This window comes from Nicotiana tabacum, chromosome 7 (genome assembly GCF_000715075.1).
Source record: "Nicotiana tabacum cultivar K326 chromosome 7, ASM71507v2, whole genome shotgun sequence".
Taxonomy (NCBI): domain Eukaryota; kingdom Viridiplantae; phylum Streptophyta; class Magnoliopsida; order Solanales; family Solanaceae; genus Nicotiana; species Nicotiana tabacum.
Genome location: NC_134086.1, coordinates 175,474,283 through 175,496,928, shown reverse-complemented (window position 1 = coordinate 175,496,928; position 22,646 = coordinate 175,474,283). Strand labels below are relative to the sequence as shown.

The following is a 22,646-nucleotide window of genomic DNA, read 5'->3' as shown; positions in this document are numbered from 1 at the left end:
TTATCTTCCAATATATGACTAACATAGTCAAATATAGAATAAAGTTATCATATACTATTGATATTTATTAGTTTTTCACTTGGCTTAACTACATAATCAATTATATATGGCAACTTTATCTATACTATATTAAAAGTACGAATGCTCTTAGCGAAATGTCGTTCGTTTTTTTTTACCCTTTAAAATATAGGGTTCACATTAGACAAAATAGTAATTTAAGTATTTCATTAATATTTAGAAATAATCATTTAATTAATTCTCCAATAATATAGGAATAACTATTTAATTATTCTCCTATTATTAATCGTCTAGGAAAGGTAATAAAATTTTGCCTAAATATTTTCCTATTCGTTCTACTCCCTACGTATGTTGGAGTAGTTTATAGCTTTAAGGTTTTGGAAACCTTTTTTGTAGTTAAAAATTCCGCCTAGCCTAAATTTTCGCCCCTATGTTGGAGTATTAAATGCGTTTATTTTGTAGTTAATATCTTTTAGGTTTAGGAGATCTTTTTGGTTAAATTTGTTTGCCTTAATTCACACACACAATTTTCTTTTTGGTTATGAGACTTTATTTTTTGGTAAAATTCATGTTATATGCGTTGCGTGTGCACCTAATCTCAATATGTAAATATACTTACTAAAAGTTATATTCGAGTATAAAATAAAATAGCAACAATTTCAAAAGTAATAGAAATTTAACCACTTCTTCATGTAAAGATAAAATCTGAACAAAATCACTCTTTAAAAATTGGAAAAATTCCAGCATAATATGCTGGAGTTCAAATATTTTACATACGAGATTCCAGCATAATGTGATGGAATTTCACAATGTAATGTGCTGGAGTTCCAACATAATATGTTGGAAGTTTATATGCAGGGGCTCAAATATCCAACATATTATGCTGAAACTTTTCGTGTTTCAGCTAAAACAATAAATATTTTGTAATGACTTTGCAAATGCTGACTATTTTTCGATTACCGGTTCGAAAACTGGCTAGCCCTATTTTGCCTACAATATTGGACCCAGTCCATTTAATTTTCATAAAGCACTATCTTTTAATAGTAATTAGCCATCTATAGATACCATTTGCTATATTATGGATTATAGATACCTTTTATGTGGTTATAAGATGTATTTAAGTTATTGTATTCATGAATACAGTAGCAAAAATAGGCGTGAATCAGGGAAGTCCAGCTAATCAGTTGTTGTATTCGACTGTATTCATGGAGTGAAACATGCGATTACAGCTGAACAAATTATTGTATTCGGCTGCATTCACAGCGTGAAATAAGGGATTACACTGTTTTTTAAAAGGAAAGTGAATCAATTAACATAATAGACTCCTAATATAACTCAACAAACTCAATTATAACACACAAAATTTGTATTTTCAATTATAAAAAAAGACTTTTGACCGAAAAATACCCCCAAAACATAGCAATCTTCAGAGAATTATATAATACATCCGAATACATAAATTATATTAATTAAGAAAATTATGAATACATTCATGGCATATAACGAGACAGTGAATACAACGAAATACATAGAATACAACGGGATACATTGAAATACAATGAGAAAAAAAGACAGTGAATACAATGAAATACATGGAATACAACGAGATACATTGAATTACAATGAAAAAAAATCTTAGAGCATGAGTTTGAACAGTAGAAGAAAGAAAATGATGAATAAAAAATTAAATTTTTTAGATAGCAATCTGGTGGAGGGGATGAGTGTTGCGTTTGAAATACTTCAAATTCATGATGAGCATCTGCATATCTTTTTAGACAAATAAATTGGGAAGTACCCCAAACTTCACCATAAATGCAAAGAAATTCCTCGCTGCTATCACTTTACCCACTTTGCAAAGCATATCGATCAAGATACCAAAAATAACAATATTCGAAAGAATTCCATGATTCATCATTTCTTGATACAGTTGAAAGACACTTCCGGCATCAGCCATCTTACCATACCATCCACCAGAGTATTATAAGTGTAAAGATTAGGCTTAACTCCACAATTTTCATGAACATGCTTTCAGCCTCCAATATCTTATCCTTACTGCAAAACCCGCATATCAAAGTAGTATATATCACAACATTTGATTTAATCCCTCTCTCAGCCATCTCATCATATAGGAATTGCTGAACGGTGAAGATACATCGGAGAATCCGGTTGAGATCGATTAGATCGATGAGTGCTGGTGGTGCAGTTCAAGAGGAGAGGAAGAGAATTGCAAGCGAACTAGACAGAGAAGGGGAAAAGAATTGGAAATTTTAATGGGATGAGGGAAGAGAATGTGATGTATCAAAGTAGAGAGAGAAAGAAAAATATTGTAACTGATTAGCGTATTTAGTGACTTAAGGCTAGGAGGTAACCAAAATTAAATATTTTGCTATAAACCTTAAAAGGTATCTATAAAATATAATTTTTTTTAAAGATATTTATTTAAAATAAATAAGGTGTTAACCTTTGCGGGGTAAAATTTCCAAACTTCTTCAATGACCATAGAATCGTAAAGCCCAAGCCCAAGTGAGAGCCCATATCTGACTCCACCTCACTGACCAAATTGGCGCCAAATGGAACCACAATTTCCCGCCAAAGATAACCATCATATTTACATTGAAGTATTCCTCCACAAACTAAGCCCTAAACATTCTCTTCCAACACCCCCGCCGGCGATCCTCGCAGTATCTCAGCCAAGCTCAGGCGAATAGATCATGGCTTCCGAATCATCTCCGGTCAACACTCACGGCGGTAAGTCTACTGCACCTTATGTCATCAGTTCCTATGCTTAGATTTTTCTATTTAAAAAAATTGGAAATGTATAGTGATGTATATTGGGCAATACAGGTCCATCTACACCAGATGACTCAACTTCAAGCCCAATTGGTAACACTTACTCATCTCCCGGTGACAACACTCGCCGGAAGCGCGGCCGCCGCTCGTCAGCCACATCCACACCAGTTGCACCGTCAAATCGGCGATTCACAACTCCCGATGCTACACCGACGCCTTCCAGTACTAATTCGCGCCGTGGCCGAAGAAGAGCGTCCTCCACCACCCCTTCTGGTGCAGCCGCCACCACTCCGTCCTATGCGTCTGATGTTCCGCCGTCCTCAGAGGGCGGGGAAGGTGATGATGCCGATGAGGCCCCACCAATGTATGTGTGGGGCACAAACATCAGCGTACAAGATGTAAACGCTGCAATTCTTAGGTTTTTGAGGAATTTTCGAGAGGATCCTTCTCAAACTGAGGGGAAATACATGAGGGCAATTCATCATGTAATTGAAATGGAAGGCGACTCACTCGATGTTGATGCTCACGATGTGTTTGATTATGATAACGATTTGTATACCAAAATGGTCAGGTTCCCACTTGAGGTTCTAGCAATTTTTGACATTGTTTTAATGGACATGGTTAGCAGAATTAACCCACTATTCGAGAAGCACATACAAGCTAGAATTTTCAATCTTAAGAGTTCGACTTCAATGAGAAATCTTAATCCGGCAGGTTAGTTGCATTGTTGTAGTATATATTTTGCTTTTCAGAATGTAAGATTGATACTTGGAATTAAATTGTTTTATTTCTCTTCTATTAGATATTGAGAAGATGGTGTCACTCAAAGGGATGGTTATTCGATGTAGTGCAATTATTCCTGAGATAAGGGAAGCAATATTTAGGTGTCTTGTTTGTGGGTATTACTCTGATCCAATTGTTGTCGATAGAGGTTGGTTGACTGGACTGAACCTGCTACTTTTTGCCCTATATGAATTCTGGTTTCTGCATGCTAAGTATAAATTTTGACTGTTGTCAGGAAGGATTAATGAGCCAACAATATGCGGCAAGCAAGAATGTCTAGCAAGGAACTCAATGACTTTGGTCCACAATAGATGCAGGTAAAAAAATGACTACCATTACTTCTGGATTGATCATTCTTGTTTAAGGTGGTCATTGATATTTTTTGTCCTAATTGATTACCTGAAGCCAACGTTCATAAGTATCTCTGTTCCCATCTCTCTCTAGTTCAAAGCAGAGTTGCACTTTGTTCTCAGTATTGCTTAATAGTCATCCGTCAAGGTTGAATGGTTAATTCTATACTTTTGTATAGTTAATCGTTTTTCGTCTGTTGTTTGTGTATGGTCCAGCGGAGATACTTGATCTTTGTTTAAGTTATTCAGTTTGTGCTTTAGAGTTAAAAGATTCATACTTGCTGCTTGATGTAAGATTGCAGTGAGGAGGGATTCGACTTTCTAACTTATCATCACCAATACACAGCAATGATGTTAAAAAGAAACTACCAATTATTCCTGATGATTCCTTATCATCACCAATTCACAGCAATGATGCCCTTAAAAACTTTATTGCCTTTCTACACCTATACCTTCAATAGATCTGATCTTGTACCTGAGGCTTTTAGCTTAATATCCTTGGACTTTAATGAGTGGTCCTTGACTTTTACCTAGTTATTGTGATGACAATTGATAAAATAGTTTATGTTTAACTCAGTTAAGATACATAATACTGTAATCTGGAAGATACAACTTCTGCCCTTGGATCAACTAGTTTGCAATTTTGATCATAGTCCAGAATAACGTGACCCCAAATGTTGGCTAACCTTATAAGCCTTCAGCATCTTAAGTGGGATTTCTTTTCAAAATGTGCTTTTCAAAGACTCAATTTACTTCAATTTTGTCTAAGCTGCTCCCCTGACACAGGTTTGCTGACAAACAAATCGTGAGAGTTCAAGAAACACCAGATGAGATTCCCGAGGGAGGAACACCTCACACAGTAAGCTTGTTGATGCATGACAAGCTGGTGGATGCTGGGAAGCCAGGAGACAGAGTTGAAGTAAGATTTTTCATATTATATGTTGTTTCTTGTTGAATTTCTATACTAATTCAACTTTCAGTTCCTTATAACCCAGTGGTAATTCGTTTATTGGTCAGGTCACTGGAATTTATCGGGCTATGAGTGTCAGAATTGGGTCAACACAGAGGACTGTAAAATCATTGTTCAAGGTAAGTCTCTTTCTGTATCTTATGATTGTTTTGGCTGCTCTGACGATAAGGAGTTCGCCAACTTTAAAACCCATCATATGTCCAAATTAGACAAGCAATACAATATTCAGAAACTGATTGGGTATATTTTGATTCCAGACTTACATTGATTGTCTTCATCTTAAGAAGACTGACAAGTCAAGAATGAATGCAGAGGATCCGATGGAAATTGAAAATGGAGTTGTTGGAAATGATGACTCTCTTGGCTATGAAGAAAAGGTTACTCTAATCTAACCTTCTTCTTGGAGGATCAGAATGGTCCAGTCTTATTTTATGAATGGTTGTTTTGATTAACAGGTGGAGAAATTGAAAGAACTATCTAAACAGCCTGATATCTACGAAAGGTTGACTAGGTCCTTGGCGCCAAACATCTGGGAGTTGGATGATGTAAAGAAAGGTCTTCTTTGCCAGGTACCATGATAGTTTCCTCTTTGTGCTGTTACTGTTTCGTTCTTTTTGATTAACATAGTAAACTTGATTCATTCAAAAGATTATCAGAAAGTTGGGGTTGGGACATAGTTGTGTTGTACTGATAGTTAAGTGGTTTCCGTGTAGCTCTTTGGAGGGAATGCATTGACATTGCCATCTGGGGCAAGCTTCCGAGGTGATATCAACATTCTTCTTGTTGGTGATCCGGGGACCAGCAAATCGCAGCTGCTTCAGTATATTCACAAACTGTCTCCCCGTGGTATATATACCAGTGGACGAGGAAGTTCTGCTGTGGGGTTGACTGCTTATGTAGCCAAAGATCCTGAGACTGGTGAAACTGTATGATGTCTATTACTGCTGTTTTAATTGACTTGGTAACATCAATGGTACTATGGAAATTTGACTTGACAATTTACTTTACAGGTCCTCGAGAGTGGGGCCCTGGTCCTGAGTGACAGGGGGATCTGCTGTATCGATGAGTTTGACAAAATGTCCGACAGTGCAAGGAGCATGTTACATGAGGTAAGACTCTTACCTCCTACTTCCTAAATTTTTAAAGAAAATACGAGTCCAATGATTCTTATTCCTTTTCTCCCTTTATTTCTTCTTAGGTCATGGAGCAACAAACTGTTTCAATTGCAAAGGCTGGAATTATTGCTTCGCTTAATGCTAGGACTTCAGTATTGGCTTGTGCAAATCCAATTGGCTCTCGTTACAATCCCCGTCTATCTGTCATTGATAATATACACCTTCCACCAACCCTGCTGTCAAGGTATAATTTTGCAACAACTGCTGGAGGCTAATTTGATTTCTCATTTTCTTTAGCATAGTGCTATTGGAAATTAATCTACATCTTGGAATTGCCTATCTGCCACAGTTCTCTAGTAGTCCGTTGGTTCTTAAATTGGATCCTTCTCTGACTATTGTTCTCTTCTTTCAGATTTGATTTGATATATTTAATTCTAGACAAGGCTGACGAGCAGATGGACAGGCGCCTTGCAAAACACATAGTTGCATTACACTTTGAGAATCCAGAGGTTTGTTGATTTTATCTTCGTAAACTTTCCAATATCTGTCGCTTGGCGAGGTGTATTCAGCTAATTAATTAATTTTCCATCTTTTGCAGAATTCAGAGCAAGAAGTGATTGACCTTCCAACATTAACTGCATACTTGAGCTATGCTCGAAAACATATACATCCGCAATTATCTGACGAAGCAGCTGAAGAATTGACTAGAGGGTATGTGGAGATGAGAAGAAGAGGGAATTTCCCTGGCAGCAGTAAAAAGGTCAGATTTTTCAATTGATCAATCTTTTAAGTTCCATTCTCACATTTTGCTTCTTAAAGCTACTGATGCAGATTATTATATTGCATTCCTCAAATAACCACCATAACTTAGTGCACTCCCGGGTATCTGAAATATTACACTTTTCAGGTTATTACAGCCACACCAAGGCAATTAGAGAGCTTAATACGCCTTAGTGAAGGTCTCGCCCGGATTCGTTTTTCAGAACGGGTTGGTATAGCTTTCCTAGTGTTCGAGTCTTTGTCTTTGGAATTTACCTCAGTTAAGATGCTATTGCCACTTTGCCTGTAGGTTGAGAAAAGAGACGTAATGGAGGCTATTCGTCTTCTAGAAGTTGCACTGCAGCAGTCTGCAACTGACCATTCTACAGGTATACCTTTGGGCTTTGACAACCCTTCTACAGTAACCATTGTGTTTTTATCTAGTAATATGCGAGATATACCAAATCATCATAGTAATTGAGTATCCGGTGGCATCTTTACTACCTGCTAAGCATTATATAGAACATTTTTCTTATTACTCAATTAAAAATTTCACACATGAAATGACCATGCAACAATTTCACCTCGTATCTAGCCATTCACATTACTTGCTAAGTTGCTAGCACTATCATTTTTACCATGATTCCAAGCGCTTCAAAGTAAACGTCTCCTTGAGCAAATTCCAAAATCCCATCAACTTAAAAGTTACCTCTTCCTTGTCTGGCTCCATTGAAAGCTCATCTAATATTCATTTCTTTCAAGTATTCTGATCCATATTAGATGAATATTATGTTTCTTGAGCAGGAACCATTGACATGGATCTCATCACAACTGGAGTATCTGCAAGTGAAAGGATGAGAAGGGAGAATTTTGTGTCAACCACCCGCAACATAATCATGGAGAAGCTGCAGCTGGGGGGACCATCAACTCGGATGCTGGAGGTACACAAACTTGTTGAAATTAACTGTAATAGCATTTCAGAAATAGGGAAATAAAAATAAATTCAGTACTGACTTCTGCTTAATGTGTAGTTACTGGAAGAGCTGAAGAAGCAAAGTTCTGGTGGTGAAGTTCACCTAGCAGATGTAAGTTTCTCTCCCACCCAACCTCCCTCTCGACAGATTGATCGAAAAATTATCTGATTTTCTTTTTCCCTCGCGTTGTATCAGCTACGAAATGCACTTGCTACTCTAGCAACTGAAGGATTGGTTTCTGTTCATGGTGACGCTGTGAAGAGAATATGATGAGTCTAAATTAGGAGTGAGGCATTCTCAAATTCATTGCTCAGGGAGCAGAAGTTGATATGTGGATTGCTACTATTTGCAAGAGCACTTTGCGGGCATGTTAGGCAAAGTCATGTTTTTTTGTTCCTGATCAGCATTCTTCACTATCTGCCCTTTGAAACAGTTAGCCATACTTAAGAGCAATGTGTAGTACTTTGCAATGTTGAATATCTATTTGAACTTGATCTTAAGAACTTGATTGAAAGTGAAACTTGAAAACTTGTATATTCAAAATCATCATCCTTGCATTTAAATCCTCCAAAGATGGCGGACTTATTGGTGCTCAATAACCCATTATTTTGGAATCAAACATTATTACTTATATAGAAAAAGTAACAAGTCATACAAATATCCAGATTAAAAATAGTTGAGCATTCCCAACTTGAGATTTTTTGCCTCCGCCAGGACTGCTATTGGAGTCAAATTCACAAAACTTGCCGACAAACCATGTTCTAAATTGAAATTTGACTCATTTTGTACACAGACACCTCTAGAAGTGTAACGTCTATTTAGTCCCAAAAAGAATGGAGTAACAATGGTAAATACCCATGGAACTGTTACTTTGTGCGCTACATATATAAAATTCATGCTTACTACATTTTTTCCTTCCCGTTTTTTGGGATTTTCCCATCCACAAATTTTTTATTTATTTAAAAGGAAAAAGAAGGTATGAAATAGTAAAATCGAAAGAGAAGTGAACGAGGTAATATTATCAACAAATGGATGAGGCTGGACACTTGGAACGTGTAAGTTTGTTTGTTTCTGTCTGTGGGGCCATCTACACCATCATGTGTTCATTACTTGTCCACACGTGATCCTACTCCGGAAATTTCGTCTACAGATTTTTTTAAGGACCATAATCGGTTGTAATTTACCAATGTAATGTTTCATTAAAATATGTCCGAACAGATAAAAACTAATGAATATGTCAAAAATTGCACAGATAGAGCATGCAGTCTCAACATTAATATATTTTCAACAGATCTTATAATCCCACGTATCGTTTGACCATTACGAACTCCGTGTTTGATTTGCCATACTATGTTATGTGAATTTTTGCACTTCTAACAATTGGTGGTGCCCCCAACCTATTCCATGTAGCACGACGTGGCTCAATATAAAAGTTATGAAATTAATGTAAGTTTCAGCTGAATTATATATATATATATATAAATGTCAATTGTTTGATTCGTTTTTCACTCTTTTTTTTTGGTTAAACGGTAGAAGGATAATAGCAACAGCAAACTAACGTTTAATATAAAAGGAATATGAATATATAAGCAAAATTTTAATATGCGAATATCTTTTAGCTTTGCTGCATTCACTTTGACATGGCATTCAAATCTTGCCTTTAGGGTTATTCAAATCTTGCCACTAATGGCTCATGTCTTTATTTTAAAGCCAGCGTTTTAAATGTCTTTAGTCTTTAGCCACTGGTTTAATAAACTTTAACTGGTCGGACGAAAATACCCTTCTGCTCATGTACTTAACTTCAAGACTTCAGGACTACATGTCCTTAACTTTTGAACTTGGAACTATAAGTTCAGGACTTCAAGGTTACATGTCCTTAACTTTTGAACTTGTAAGTCAAAGTTAAGGATCTATTGTCCTTACTTTTGAACTTGTAACTGTAAGTTAAGTACTGCTTGTACTTAACTTTTGAACGTGTAACTGTAAGTTAAGGACTGTCTGTCCTTCACTTTTGAACTTTAAACTCAAAGTTAAGGACAAATAGTCCTTAAGTTTTGAACTTGAAACAATAACTTAAGGACTGTCTGTCCTTAAGTTTTGAACTTGAAACTATAAGTTAAGGACTGCTTGTCCTTAACTTTTGAACATGAAACTCAAAGTTAAGGACAGAAAGTCCTTAAGTTTTGAACTTGAAACAATAACTTAAATACTGATTGTCCTTAATTTTTGAATTTGAAACTATAAGTTAAGGACTGTTTGTCCTTATCTCTTGCATGTCAAATTTAAGGACTGCATGTCCTTAACTTTTAAACCTGCATGTCAAACTTTAAGACTCATGTCCTTAACTTTTAATCTTTGAACTCAAAAAAAAAAAAACAAGGTAAGAAGAAAGAAATTACTGTCCGAAATTGAGACAGCTACTCAAAAATTCAGAACTTTAAAATTTTGATGATGCAAAAGGAACTACTGTACGTATTGGTAAAAGAAATAGTGAAGCAAAATCATAAGGATCTCGTGATGGACCTGGTTATGTCCTAGTAATTGGGGCCACTAATAGAACTGATGCTATTGACCAAGCATGGAGAAGGCCGACCGTGAAATCGCCTTGGGTATTCCAGATGAAAATGCAACGCGAAAGAGAGGAAGAAAGGGTAAAATTGTCTTTTTTCTATTAGTAATGGCTATTTTTGCTGAGCATTATAATTAGTGGATAAAAATTAAAGACACCCTTAACTAGTGGCTACTACACGCCATTTTTACCCTTTTTCTTTACATTTTATTGCGTATTTGACCTTATATTACTTGTAATGATTAGAGCCGTCAAAATGGGCTTGGCCCGTGAGGCCAGCCCAATCCAACCCGCTATTTGGGCAGGGCTAGATTGAGATTTTTGTAGCCCATTTAAAACCGAGGCTTTTAAGTCCGGCCCAAATCAACCCGTTGGCCCTTGAGGCTTGACTAGGCTGGGCCTAGGCCGGTCTGTGGGCCAAAAATTAATTAAATTCAAATTTAAATATAAAAAAAGTAAAAACTAAAAAATATTAATTATATATAATCCCCATTTTTCAATCTTAGATTGCTCATTTACCTTTCCATATCAACTAGAATTTATATTTTTGACATGCATGTAGTATGACAAGATTAGTTTTTATTTTGCTTAATTATCAACGAATTAGGAAAGTTTTAAGTGGCCAATAATAATTTTTTTCTAAAGAAAATATTACTTTAAGTGGCCAATGATCAGTTTGTTTACTTTAATATATTATTAATTATTAAATTGCTCTTTAGTATAGAAAAAGGTCAAGTTTTAATACCCAAAGAAAATTGACAACACTAGCAAATTTCATGAATTTTAAAAATTTATGGACTATAATGATGAAATCAACAAATAATGTTAAACCTAAATTTAAAAACCTTAACATATAAACTTATCAGTGCAATTCCTAAACCTAAGGAAAGTAAAAGAAAAGTACTAAAAAAATATTCACGTAACATTAAAAAAGAGTCAGAGATATAGAGAATTTGCATTCCAATTACGAGATTTCTTGTCAAATATCAAGATTCTTGTACACTATAAATAAACAGAAATTGTTCATATGATTAAGGGATTATATTTCGAAAAAATTTCAAAAGATTTGAAAAAATATTTTTTCCTAAAAAAATTAAAGGGCCGGCCTGCCCTAGTCCGCGACCCTCTTAGGGCTAGGTTGGACTGGCCATTTTAAGGCCCATATAGATGGTGGGCCCGCCCGCCCTAGCCTATCAAACTTAAAAGCCCACGAGGCTTAGGCTGGGCTAACCCATTTTAACTGCTCTAGTAATGATAAACAAAGGGTTTTTACATCTAAACAATGGCTATTATGCAAAAGTAAATATTTAAACTTTTATGTGTTGGTTGTATGTACAAATAAAACTTGAAATTGAACAAGCTTAGTTCAGTGATAAATACTCTTTTTATTTGCTAACGCATTAAAACCCTATAAGTGCCACTTAAAATTCTATAAACATGACAAATTAATATACCTTGTGAATGTTGAACATATATCCTAAAAATACACATTTTGACCTAAAAAAATATCCAAATGATCTTTATAATGAAGTATAGTCTTTAAAGTAAGGCAAGATACTCTTTTCATCTACATATAACATCACTAATCACTCTATTATTAATTATATATCACCATTACTGCATAACTTATTTTTAAACTAAATAATTTTTAGCTAGCGATTGGACATAGATTTGGTTAAAACTTGATTTTTTTAAAAAAAATTGAAGTTGTGTTTGAACATATATTTTATTTGAATTTTCTTTTGAAGTTTTTTGTGTGAAAAAGTTTTTGAGAACTTGAAGTTTATAAAAAATTGATCATATTCCATGGACAAACATAGTTAAAGATACTTTCTTTCCCCCCTCCAAATGTATAGGGGGTAAAGATGCATTTATAAAACTTAAGTTGAAGCATAGTTTAAAGACAACCAAAACGTTGGGTAGGAAATATGAAATAACAAAACTTTTTCCATCAACACAATAATAAATCCGACTAAGCGTGAATAATGTGGAATATCAAGGCGGTAAGAAAGAAATAAAACTCAGCTACTCTTTCTTTACTGTGTGATGTGATCCATATATCATTGTAGAGGAGAGAAGAAAGTCAGAACACAGATTCAAAACTCGGCAGAGCAGATAAAAGAACTACAATGGCGGAGCAAGGCGGTAGAGGATGCTGTCCGCCGATGGATCTGTTCCGTTCAGAAGCGATGCAACTCGTGCAAATCATTATTCCTATTGAATCTGCTCACCGTACAGTCGATTACCTTGGCGAAATCGGTCTTATCCAGTTCAAAGACGTGCGTCTGTTCATCTCTACTCTTATCTGTGTTAATTTGTGTGATTTATGTTTGCTGTATTTTTGTATTATTATATTTTCGGATAATTGTGTGGACTTTGTGTGGCTAGGGTTTTATCTATTGTTTTTCTGCTTTATTTCAGCTTATTTTGGACGAATTTGAGATTTATGATTCAGAACAGTATTAGAATTGAGTTAATTATTCCGACATTAACATTATGAAGTTTGAACCAATCGTTAATTCTAGATGCCGTTGTTTTCCCCCATTATATTCATTTAATTTTTCCGATGCCTTTATTAGCAACAGGAGATTTTGATTTAGTCATAGATTTTACATGGTTTCTCTATGACAGAACAAAGGAGGGGGACTTTGATTTGGTAGATTCGAGCTTTTTATGTAACTTAGATTTGTGACAGTAGATAAACTGCTTTCAGTATTGAGTTAGTTTGTAATGACAATACTATTTACTATTTTTCCATTTTGGCTTCGTTCTGATTTTAGAGCTAGTTCTATCGACTGACTCATTTGAGCATAGAGTAATATATGTAGGTATATTTCATTAAAGTAGAAGATAAAGCTAATTCTCTTTTTACATGATTTGCTGTTTTAGAAAATGTTCCATTTAAAGTTGACTTGTCTCTACTGCATCGAATTTATTGTGGTGTGGATATTTAAGGAACAACATACTAAAAGAAAATGGCACAGCAATCTAATATATAGGCTGAGGTTACATAGTTTTATATACATCTTGGATGCCTCCGCAATGTCTTCGTTAGAACTCAATTTTCATGATTTTGTTTTCGATAAGTTGCTTATGAGGCTTTTCTATGTAATATTTGTATTACTGTAGGGTCTTTGGACTTTCTTATTAAAATCAATCCAGTGGAGTGACTACTTATGCATATTATGAAATTTTACCTTTGCATTTCAATTGATCTATCCAATTTCTGCTTTCTGACAGTTGAATGCTGAAAAGAGTCCATTTCAGCGAACATATGCTACTCAGGTATTTCACGAAATAGTTTATAAGCCCTTTGAATTCCATCTAAGTTCAGTCTATTGTACTCTAGTCTTTCTCTATTTGAGCCTTGAAAGCTACAACCTCCTCTTACTTTACTTTCCCATTGAGTCCTTATACCTATCAAAATCTAGCTATTTATTTTTTGGGGGTAATCAGCCGTTATCTAAAGATAGGGGTAGGAGAATTATGTTATTTATTGTTTTGTTTGGGGGGGGGGGGGAGAAGAAATCCTCTTATGAATAGAGAATCTTATCATGTAACTTTTACTTTTTCTAACTTTTACATTTTTTTTTCATAAATCAGATTGTTCTGTTTCTTGCTTGATGGACTCATCAGGACCAATTTTTCCTGAGGCTTAGCATTAACTAGAGGGGTCGGTGGTATTAACCCAATTAGTAAAATCCTGGTCTGAGGGGGCATAGATGTACTCAGGCCTTCCATGTTGCTGTCTTGCTAACTTCTTTAAAGAACCTGAATTGTTTGGCACTGAAAAGAAATTTCTTTTGAATGACTGCCAATGCTACGAGCTTCCACAAAATATCCTCGTCTATTATTTGGTCTTTCTCTCGAGCCATACATCAAATGTCATACCCTTTTGCCTGACAACAGGTAAAGCTCAAAAGATGTTACCGTCCCAGTCTGGGAATGCCAATCATCTCTCCTTTCTACCAACACAATAGTCACACCCTTTTGTATTCGTCTCATGTCTGTTCCTCATGGTGAAGGGAAGCAAACAAAAAGAGGAACAAGGGAAGGATGTGCAATTTCTGCTGCATTCTTTACTTTAACTATTGGTATATGGGAGGACTCAAAATAACTAAGATATCTTTTTAAATTTGATCTAGCTATTTGCTCTTCTCAATGAAGTAGCTAACTAAACCTTAAGTGTCATGTTCAGTTTCAAATTGGAGACATTACAGTTCCTGCTGTGCATAAACACATTTTACAACTACCACAACAAAGATGTTGGAACTTCTGCATTTTCCGATAGAAACAGTCTCGTGAGACGTGCTCATTTTTGTATCAAAAGAACTTTTTTTTTGGTGTTAAACTGAAAGCTCCAGCGATGGTAGTAACTTGAATGGCTTTGAGCATAGATGTCGTTGATCCGCATATTGCTAGTGCCTGACACCTTTTTTTAATTGTGAAATATGTGTCTTTAAAGATACTTGTTTATCTTCATTTGCATAAACTCTTCTCTCCTCTTGCTATTCAGAACTAGTAATTCTATACATAACTCTGTGTTTATTGTAAAGATCAAAAGATGTGGAGAGATGGCTCGTAAATTACGGCTATTCAAGGAACAAATGTCCAAAGCAGGCTTGTTATCTTCTTCTACGTCTTCCACACAAGTTGATTTAAGCTTTGATGACCTTGAGGTATGTTTAATCTATTTGGTTATATATTAATTGCTTTTGTTCAATGAGGTCAACACAGCTTATTTGTGTACTAGGTCAAGCTTGGAGAACTTGAAGCAGAGCTGATTGAAATAAATGCTAATGGCGATAAGTTACAACGTTCATACAATGAGCTTGTGGAATATAAACTTGTTTTGCAAAAGGTGCAGTCTCTTGGTTTACTAGTGCCAGAAGAATTTCTGGAATTGCTTAGTTTCCTATTCGACTTTCAAATGGATAGCTGATTGCCAAAATAGTATACAACATTTTTGAGCATTCTATTTGTTTTCTAGGCTGGTGAGTTTTTTCGCAAAGCACAGAGCAGTGCTGAAGCTCTACTACGAGAACAGGCATCAAATCAAACTGGGGAACAATCATTAGAAACTCCTCTGTTATCAGACCAGGTAAATCTTGATATTTAGCAAATTGTATATTTTCTTCCATGGAGTAACCTTGTCATTGGAATTGTATTTTTAGGAAGCAGTGGCTGATCCATCGAAGCAAGTTAAGTTGGGATTTATTACTGGACTTGTTCCCAGAGAAAAATCGATGGCGTTTGAAAGGATTCTCTTTCGTGCTACCCGGGGTAATGTGTTCTTGAGGCAGGCTGTAGTTGAAGAGCCTGTCACTGATCCCGTTTCTGGAGAGAAGGTATTCTTCATCTATTTTCTTTTGTGACATATTATGCATGGCAACTGTCAATTAATCTTGGGAAGATTCATGGACAAAAATTGATTCACAAAGCATGTCCTGTTATCTAGTAGTTTTGTCCTTGTTAGCTACTCAATGAAGAGTTTCTGATAACATAAATGGATGGAGACCTCTAGAAAACTGTATGTTGTTGATATGACTTTTTGCATCTATATGGTCTAATTGGATGGATGTGGATTTGGATTTTCCATAGTTTTATAGTGTCTCTGCCGGTGAAATTTAAATAGTACTTATTCTTTTTAGAAACTTGAATCAGTATCTTCTTTTTGTGAGAAAGAATACTTCCTTTTGGAGCTCTATTTGTTTCTTCTCAACCTTTTAAATTACAAATGTCTGATTGTACATATTTATATTTCCCGCTATATCCATATACTTGAAGAAAAGAACACTGTTAGCAGCCATTTGATATGACGATGTTATCATATCTCAGAGAAAAATAAATAAAAATGATTTCATGCAGAAGTTCTGCAACTCTTATAGTTTGATATGAAGCAACTGTTGGTTATGGCTGCTCCCTATTAGCTGCAATCAGAAACTTTTTTGTTATTATTTTGTTCGAACTCGCATATATTGGCTAACCAAAGTATGATTGATTCTTCATTTCTTACTCGGGTAATTTCAGGTTGAGAAAAATGTATTTGCAGTCTTCTTCTCTGGTGAAAGAGCAAAGACCAAAATTCTCAAAATATGTGAAGCTTTTGGAGCAAATCGTTATTCTGTCACCGAGGACCTGGGTAAACAGGCTCAAATGATTACTGAGGTATTCATCACATCCTTTATTTTTATATTTTCTTTATTTTTCCTAGGCCATTCTTACTCCAGTTACTTCCTCCTGCATTATATCCTTTCTCTGCTTCTGTAAATTTGCTGACTTAATTTTGAGTAATTGCTATCATAATAAATTCAAACTCCGGGCTCAAATCTTGGCAAATTAGCATTTGCAAGTCAAAGAAACATTAATAACAACCACGCACCCAGTGAAATCCCACAACCCCTACCTTGAGAAGGAACATATTCTTGTATATGAGTAGAACAGTATCTGACACAAAATCACCTGTTGATGATGTTAACTATATTTCTCATATTGTTATTGTGTAGATGAAGTTACTTTCTTCCTAACCTGGCATCTCTGTACAACTATTTTGTGAACGTCTGTTTGGTTGATACGTTTCATATATTTGGAACTAATGGAATGAAGTATGACTATAATGTTCCTTTGCAGGTTTCTGGAAGAATCTCAGAGCTAAAAACGACCATAGATGTTGGCATGCTGCACCGGGGAAATTTATTACAAACTATTGGTGAACAATATGATAGATGGAACATTTTGGTTAGTTGTTAAACTAGGAGCAATATTATCATTCTGCATTTCAAGTTTTTTTTTTCAAACTTGAAGAAGAAAAGTATTTGGCAAGTTTTGTTGTTTGTGGAGGGCTTTCATTCCGTACGTTGATATGTATGGTTTAATCTTAGCTTTTGTTCTATTGAGCACATTTTTTTTATTATTTTAGGTGAGGAAGGAGAAATCAGTTTATCACACACTCAATATGCTTAGCATTGATGTGACCAAAAAATGTCTGGTGGCTGAAGGTTGGAGTCCTGTTTTTGCAACCAAACAGGTGACTATTTTTGTCTTTCGTTTGTTGGTCATCGTACGGGGTTTCACGCATAAGATGAGAGATTAACAGGAAGAGGAGAATGTAACGTCTTATGATGAGATCTGATGATATCATGTTGTAGTTACAAGACTTTTCTCCCTTTCCTTGATACTTTCCTTTTCAATTTGGTACCAGAAAGAGGTTCACTAAAGCATGCTATATATAAACATGTTGACTCATTAAATGATATATGATTGTGTAGATTCAGGATGCACTGCAGCGGGCAACACATGACTCAAACTCTGAAGTTGGTGCAATCTTCCGAGTTCTGCGGACCCGAGAAATGCCGCCTACATATTTTCAAACAAATAAGTTTACTTCTTCGTTTCAGGAGATTGTTGATGCATACGGGTGGGTCTCCAGTCCCAGATTTTGGATTCCTTTTACGAAAAGATTAAGCAAGGATGTCTCCTTTTCTAATAAAGAGATCCGGATGTTGCAAAGTTAAAGAAAGCATCCTCTCCCTTTAGTACCTTTCAATATCTATCCACTAAAGAATATGTAATATCTACAGTCATTTAGAATCACAAATGCCTACTGATTGTGAACAACTATAACTTAGCAATTAAAATTGTTATCCATCTAATAACGAAAATGATTTGACTCGGCAAAACTGTGATCTCGGTACTTAGTATTTATGTTACATTGATCAATCATGCTTGTACTTTATCCTTGCATGTATTTTACGGATTAGCATTATGATTTCATGAACCATATCTTTATATGGCCTAAAGAAGCCTACAACTATTTACTCTGTAGAGTTTAGGCTGTGAATTCTGTTTAAATTCTTTTTGTTTGACAAATTAAAATAATAGGACATATGAAGTCATAGGTGCTTGCATTCGGAGAACTACCCATCTTTCTTAAGTAATAGAAGTCGTCACTTGGATTCTATCTTTATAGGTATCTAGGTGTGTTGATTTCTAATACTTTCTGTATGATGTTATTGTATTTCATATTCATGCTGTTTGATTAACTGTTGCAGGGTGGCCAAATATCAGGAAGCAAATCCTGGTGTTTACACTATCGTCACATTTCCATTCCTTTTCGCAGTTATGTTTGGTGATTGGGGTCATGGCATCTGTCTGTTGCTTGCGACTCTATTCTTATTAATCAGAGAGAAAAAACTGTCCAGTCAGGTGATTGCTGCATTTTTCGCTATTTATGGATTACAAATCACCTAGTTAGAATAGCCTATAGACCCAATTGGCTATATCTGTACTGTCTCTTACATCAGTTTGCTAAAAACTTAGGAATCACCCGTTATATCCCCTTTTTTTAGAAGGAATCATCTGTTATTTCCCTCGTAACACTTTATAAAAAATAAATCCTTTGTAATAAAGCTCAGAAGTTCTCTTTTGTTGTGTAGTGACTGCAACATGCCAAGAGCTAGGTCAGCTTCTTACATTCAATTATATAAAATAGATGTATTCAAAATTCATTATTTTGGTTATATGAAGACTTCTCCACTGATGTTGATGTAATGCTGGAGTTTTTTGGAGTCCTTACAGCTTAAGAGGATTCATACCCAGCAATTCTTGTGTACTATATCTCTATACTAGCCCTGAGCTTTTATTATTAATAAAATACCGTATTCATCAAAACTAGGTCAGCTTCTTAAGTAAGCAAGGGATTGGTATATGTTCATCAGACAGGTGTTACATGAGGTACCTTTAAATGACAGCCTTTTCATAGCTTCGACAAAGGAAAAAAGATCTATGTGGGCTAAAGTTATTAAGGTGACAATGCATAGATCAAATGCAGTCGCTCAAAGTTTCCTCGATGTTAAGAACTCTTTTCTTGGAAGATTGCAGAAATCTGAGTGTGTTGATCTAGTAACTCGTCCACTAGGACTACCATTTCTAGTTTACTTTTCTTGTACAATGTTCTGATAAATTGGGGTATACTTGGATTAAGAATATTATTAGAACTATTAGTTTGCTATAGTATATGGCACTGGTGGATTTGTTCAATTGAATTACGCATAAGGCATATGTTAGTGCTTCGACCAATCTGGAACCTTTCTGCCAGAGCATGAATTTAAACCACTTTAATTTGAAACATAATAGATAGTGATTCATGAATGCAGAAACTTGGAGACATCATGGAAATGACCTTTGGAGGGCGATATGTGATATTTATGATGTCCCTCTTCTCAATATACACGGGCCTGATCTATAATGAGTTCTTTTCTGTGCCCTTTGAGTTGTTTGGTCGATCAGCATATGGGTGCCGCGATCCTTCTTGCAGGTAGATTTTTTTGTTATAATTAATTATTGATAGGTTAGAGTTGTTCCTTTTAACATCTTTAGTGTCTATTTATTGCATGTTATCTAATCATAGCCGACTTGATTGTAGGGACTCTACCTCTGCAGGCTTAATCAAAGTGCGTGACACTTATCCATTTGGTGTGGATCCAGCATGGCATGGTACACGCAGTGAGTTGCCATACCTCAATTCATTGAAGATGAAAATGTCTATCCTTCTTGGGGTGGCCCAGATGAACCTGGGGATATTTCTGAGCTTTTTCAATGCTCTGTTCTTTCGCAGTGGTATAAATATTTGGTAAGTTTCATTATATTGGGATTACAGTCCCTAGATTTCTGGGATGCCGTTTAACAATTTTGGATGTTGCAATCAAAATATTGGCAGTTAACCAAACTTTGCATGTCAGGTGTCAGTTTGTTCCACAAATAATATTTCTGAATGCTCTGTTTGGATACCTGTCCGTCCTTATCATCGTGAAGTGGTGCACCGGATCCAAAGCTGATTTATACCATGTAATGATATACATGTTCCTTAGCCCGACAGATGAGCTTGGTGAAAACCAACTTTTTGCTGGTCAGAAGACAACCCAGGTTAATATCCCTTCATAGCCAAACTTTTCTCACGATTTCTCATGTCTTCCCTAATTTTACTTTTGACTTTTGTTAATTTTTGCCAGCTTGTCCTGCTATTCTCTGCCCTTGTTGCAGTCCCATGGATGCTTCTTCCAAAGCCCTTCCTCTTGAAAGCTCAACATGAAGTATGTTCGCTTGCCTTGTTTCTTTTTCCTTTTAAGTTATTCATAAGCTTCTGCTTAACGCTATTTGGTTTGCTACTTCTTCAGAGGCACCAAGGGCAGTCCTACACAGCACTTCAGGAGGCAGAAGAGTCTTTATTGGTGGAAAGCAGCGATGATTCTGGTCATCATGAGGAATTCGAGTTTAGTGAGGTTTTTGTTCATCAGCTCATTCATACAATTGAATTTGTACTTGGAGCAGTCTCAAACACAGCTTCTTACCTTCGTCTGTGGGCTCTCAGGTATGCTCGAGGAGTTAAGATGTGTTAATCTCTCCTGCTTTACTCTAGTAAAATAATCTTGTGTGCTTCTATGTTGGAAACCTCACTCATAATAGATGTTGAATAGATTTTAGACAAAATGCTTTGTAGTTAGATTTTGAAATCTTAATTATTGAGTGGAATTATTAGCTATAATGTGTTTATTTAGTTATCGAAGAATGGAAGCTCTTCTTAAATCAGCAGGCGTGATTCTTTGTGTTTGACCACTAGGGGTTTGTTTAGAGACCGTAATGTATTGGATAGTTGGCTGAGTGGTACTAGGATTTCTGATTTGATATATTATTAATAGGGGGGATGATATATCAATCCACCTTATTGGAAAAATTGCCCCATGCTTTTATTGTGAGGAGAATCCATTTAAAAATGCTGCTGAAAATTAAAAGAGCTAGTCTTTTTGGAAACCAACATAAATTGTATTAGTATCCTCTACTTCGTTCACAGTCAACCATCCCAATCTGCTAAAACTGTATATCCCGCTTACAATCTGCATATTACTTAATCCCCATAATATAAGCTTACCCTAGCTACCTCATAAATGTTATCACATGTCATTTTTCTTAATTACAAAGGGTAATATTCTATGTTGCCTTTCTTTTTTTTCAGCCTTGCACACTCTGAGCTGTCCAGTGTATTTTATGAAAAGGTTCTTCTTCTAGCCTGGGGGTAAGTCACTCATTCTATGTTCATTGGCAAATAGCTTTCTGTACTAGTTTTTGTGTTCATTCAAATTTATCAAACCTTAAATAGCTTTCTGTACTAGTTTTTGTGTTCATTCAAATTTATCAAACCTTATGCAGTGAATCTGGCTTAGGAAGTAGTACAGGTTTGGTTCTCTGTGACTCTGTGAGCGACCTGTTATGTATCGAGTTTATATTTGTAGGGTCCAATATATAACCTGAATGCTCCTAGGATTTAGCTGGTATATAGTGGGCTGAGAATATTCCAGAAGAAATATTGATATATTAATCTGATATTAATACGATTGTATTTTTATTTATTTATGCTCCTCAGGTTCAACAATGTCTTTATTCTCATCATTGGTATCATTGTATTCATCTTTGCCACTGTCGGAGTGTTGTTGGTGATGGAAACTCTCAGTGCCTTCCTACACGCATTGCGACTACACTGGGTGGAGTTCCAGAATAAGTTTTATGAGGGAGATGGTTACAAGTTTAGTCCTTTCTCATTCTCATTGGTTGACGGGGAGGATGAATGAGGAAGCATCAAGGATTATAGAATATGAAGCTCGCTGTTTGTAAGTTGATGTAGATGTGTTATTCTTTTTGTTTGAACGGTCATCTTAGTGGAGGGGATAAGATTGTTTCTCCTTTTCATTTTTTGGTGAGATGGAGCACTATTCCTTGAGCACGCTCCGCTCTATTTGTTTTATTGGCACCGAGAGAAATAAGCATTCTGCATGTGAGGTTCACAGCAATGAAAGCAGCATCTCTGCCGCTGCAACTTTTAGATGGTATAATAAGTTATTTATAAAATTGTATTGTTATGTTGTGTGGTCCTGAAGTAGCCACGGTTTTTGTGCAACAGATATGCTGGGACAGTTTGCTTGTCAATGTTCATTATCACCTATGTGTATGAGCATTTCTATCAGTAACAAACCACGTGAACAGGTTCATTCTTGGAAACTTTCCCCCCATGCCCCCAACCAACTCCAAAACCCAAAATAAAAAAAAATGATATGCAATTCTTATTAAAGAGATAAATTTGTCTGTCATTCTCGTGCCTTGATATAAATGCCTATTTGCCCACCAACTGTACAGTTTATTGGCGGTTGCAAAGTATGAAAAGGGACTTTCCCGCGGTGAGTCTGCGCGTGTTACTTGCTTCCTAGTGTGATGGAGGAGGTTTTAATAATTCTGAATTTTGGATGCCAATCAACTATCGTTAAACGA

At 35.8% G+C, this 22,646-nt stretch overlaps 2 protein-coding genes and 1 pseudogene across 2 annotated transcripts; 2 read left to right on the top strand and 1 right to left on the bottom strand.

Moving 5' to 3' along the window:
- Nucleotides 1-1,791: 1,791 nt before the first annotated feature.
- On the top strand, nt 1,792-8,378 carry LOC107795484 (DNA replication licensing factor MCM4). The gene is made up of 18 exons (XM_016618137.2): nt 1,792-2,766; nt 2,863-3,522; nt 3,611-3,739; nt 3,827-3,908; nt 4,728-4,860; nt 4,959-5,030; nt 5,169-5,288; nt 5,367-5,480; nt 5,625-5,837; nt 5,922-6,020; nt 6,110-6,270; nt 6,439-6,535; nt 6,625-6,786; nt 6,934-7,014; nt 7,096-7,174; nt 7,590-7,726; nt 7,817-7,870; nt 7,955-8,378. Exons 1-18 carry the CDS (start codon nt 2,730-2,732, stop codon nt 8,027-8,029), a joined length of 2,505 nt encoding a protein of 834 aa, XP_016473623.1. The 5' UTR covers nt 1,792-2,729; the 3' UTR covers nt 8,030-8,378.
- A 3,855-nt stretch (nt 8,379-12,233) lies between these two features.
- Nucleotides 12,234-22,240, top strand: LOC107795468 (V-type proton ATPase subunit a2). Its single transcript, XM_016618113.2, has 18 exons — nt 12,234-12,607; nt 13,569-13,613; nt 14,885-15,007; nt 15,082-15,189; nt 15,319-15,429; nt 15,503-15,676; nt 16,359-16,496; nt 16,959-17,066; nt 17,248-17,355; nt 17,597-17,745; nt 18,380-18,533; nt 19,484-19,644; nt 19,753-19,959; nt 20,069-20,252; nt 20,339-20,419; nt 20,504-20,697; nt 21,340-21,399; nt 21,748-22,240. Exons 1-18 carry the CDS (start codon nt 12,458-12,460, stop codon nt 21,950-21,952), a joined length of 2,460 nt encoding a protein of 819 aa, XP_016473599.1. The 5' UTR covers nt 12,234-12,457; the 3' UTR covers nt 21,953-22,240.
- LOC142162492 (U6atac minor spliceosomal RNA) lies at nt 14,202-14,303 on the bottom strand (annotated as a pseudogene).
- Nucleotides 22,241-22,646: the final 406 nt, after the last annotated feature.

What these genes read in the sequence shown, in the direction of transcription:
- LOC107795484 (XM_016618137.2), top strand. Translation starts at nt 2,730, where the DNA reads ATGGCTTCCGAATCATCTCCGGTCAACACTCACGGCG. An exon ending in TCCAATTGTTGTCGATAGAG is followed by an intron (nt 3,740 to 3,826) that starts GTTGGTTGACTG and finishes GACTGTTGTCAG; the next exon opens with GAAGGATTAATGAGCCAACA. An exon ending in GTGAAGTTCACCTAGCAGAT is followed by an intron (nt 7,871 to 7,954) that starts GTAAGTTTCTCT and finishes GCGTTGTATCAG; the next exon opens with CTACGAAATGCACTTGCTAC.
- LOC107795468 (XM_016618113.2), top strand. Translation starts at nt 12,458, where the DNA reads ATGGCGGAGCAAGGCGGTAGAGGATGCTGTCCGCCGATGGATCTGTTC. An exon ending in ATAAACTTGTTTTGCAAAAG is followed by an intron (nt 15,190 to 15,318) that starts GTGCAGTCTCTT and finishes TTTGTTTTCTAG; the next exon opens with GCTGGTGAGTTTTTTCGCAA. An exon ending in ATGATAGATGGAACATTTTG is followed by an intron (nt 17,067 to 17,247) that starts GTTAGTTGTTAA and finishes TTATTATTTTAG; the next exon opens with GTGAGGAAGGAGAAATCAGT.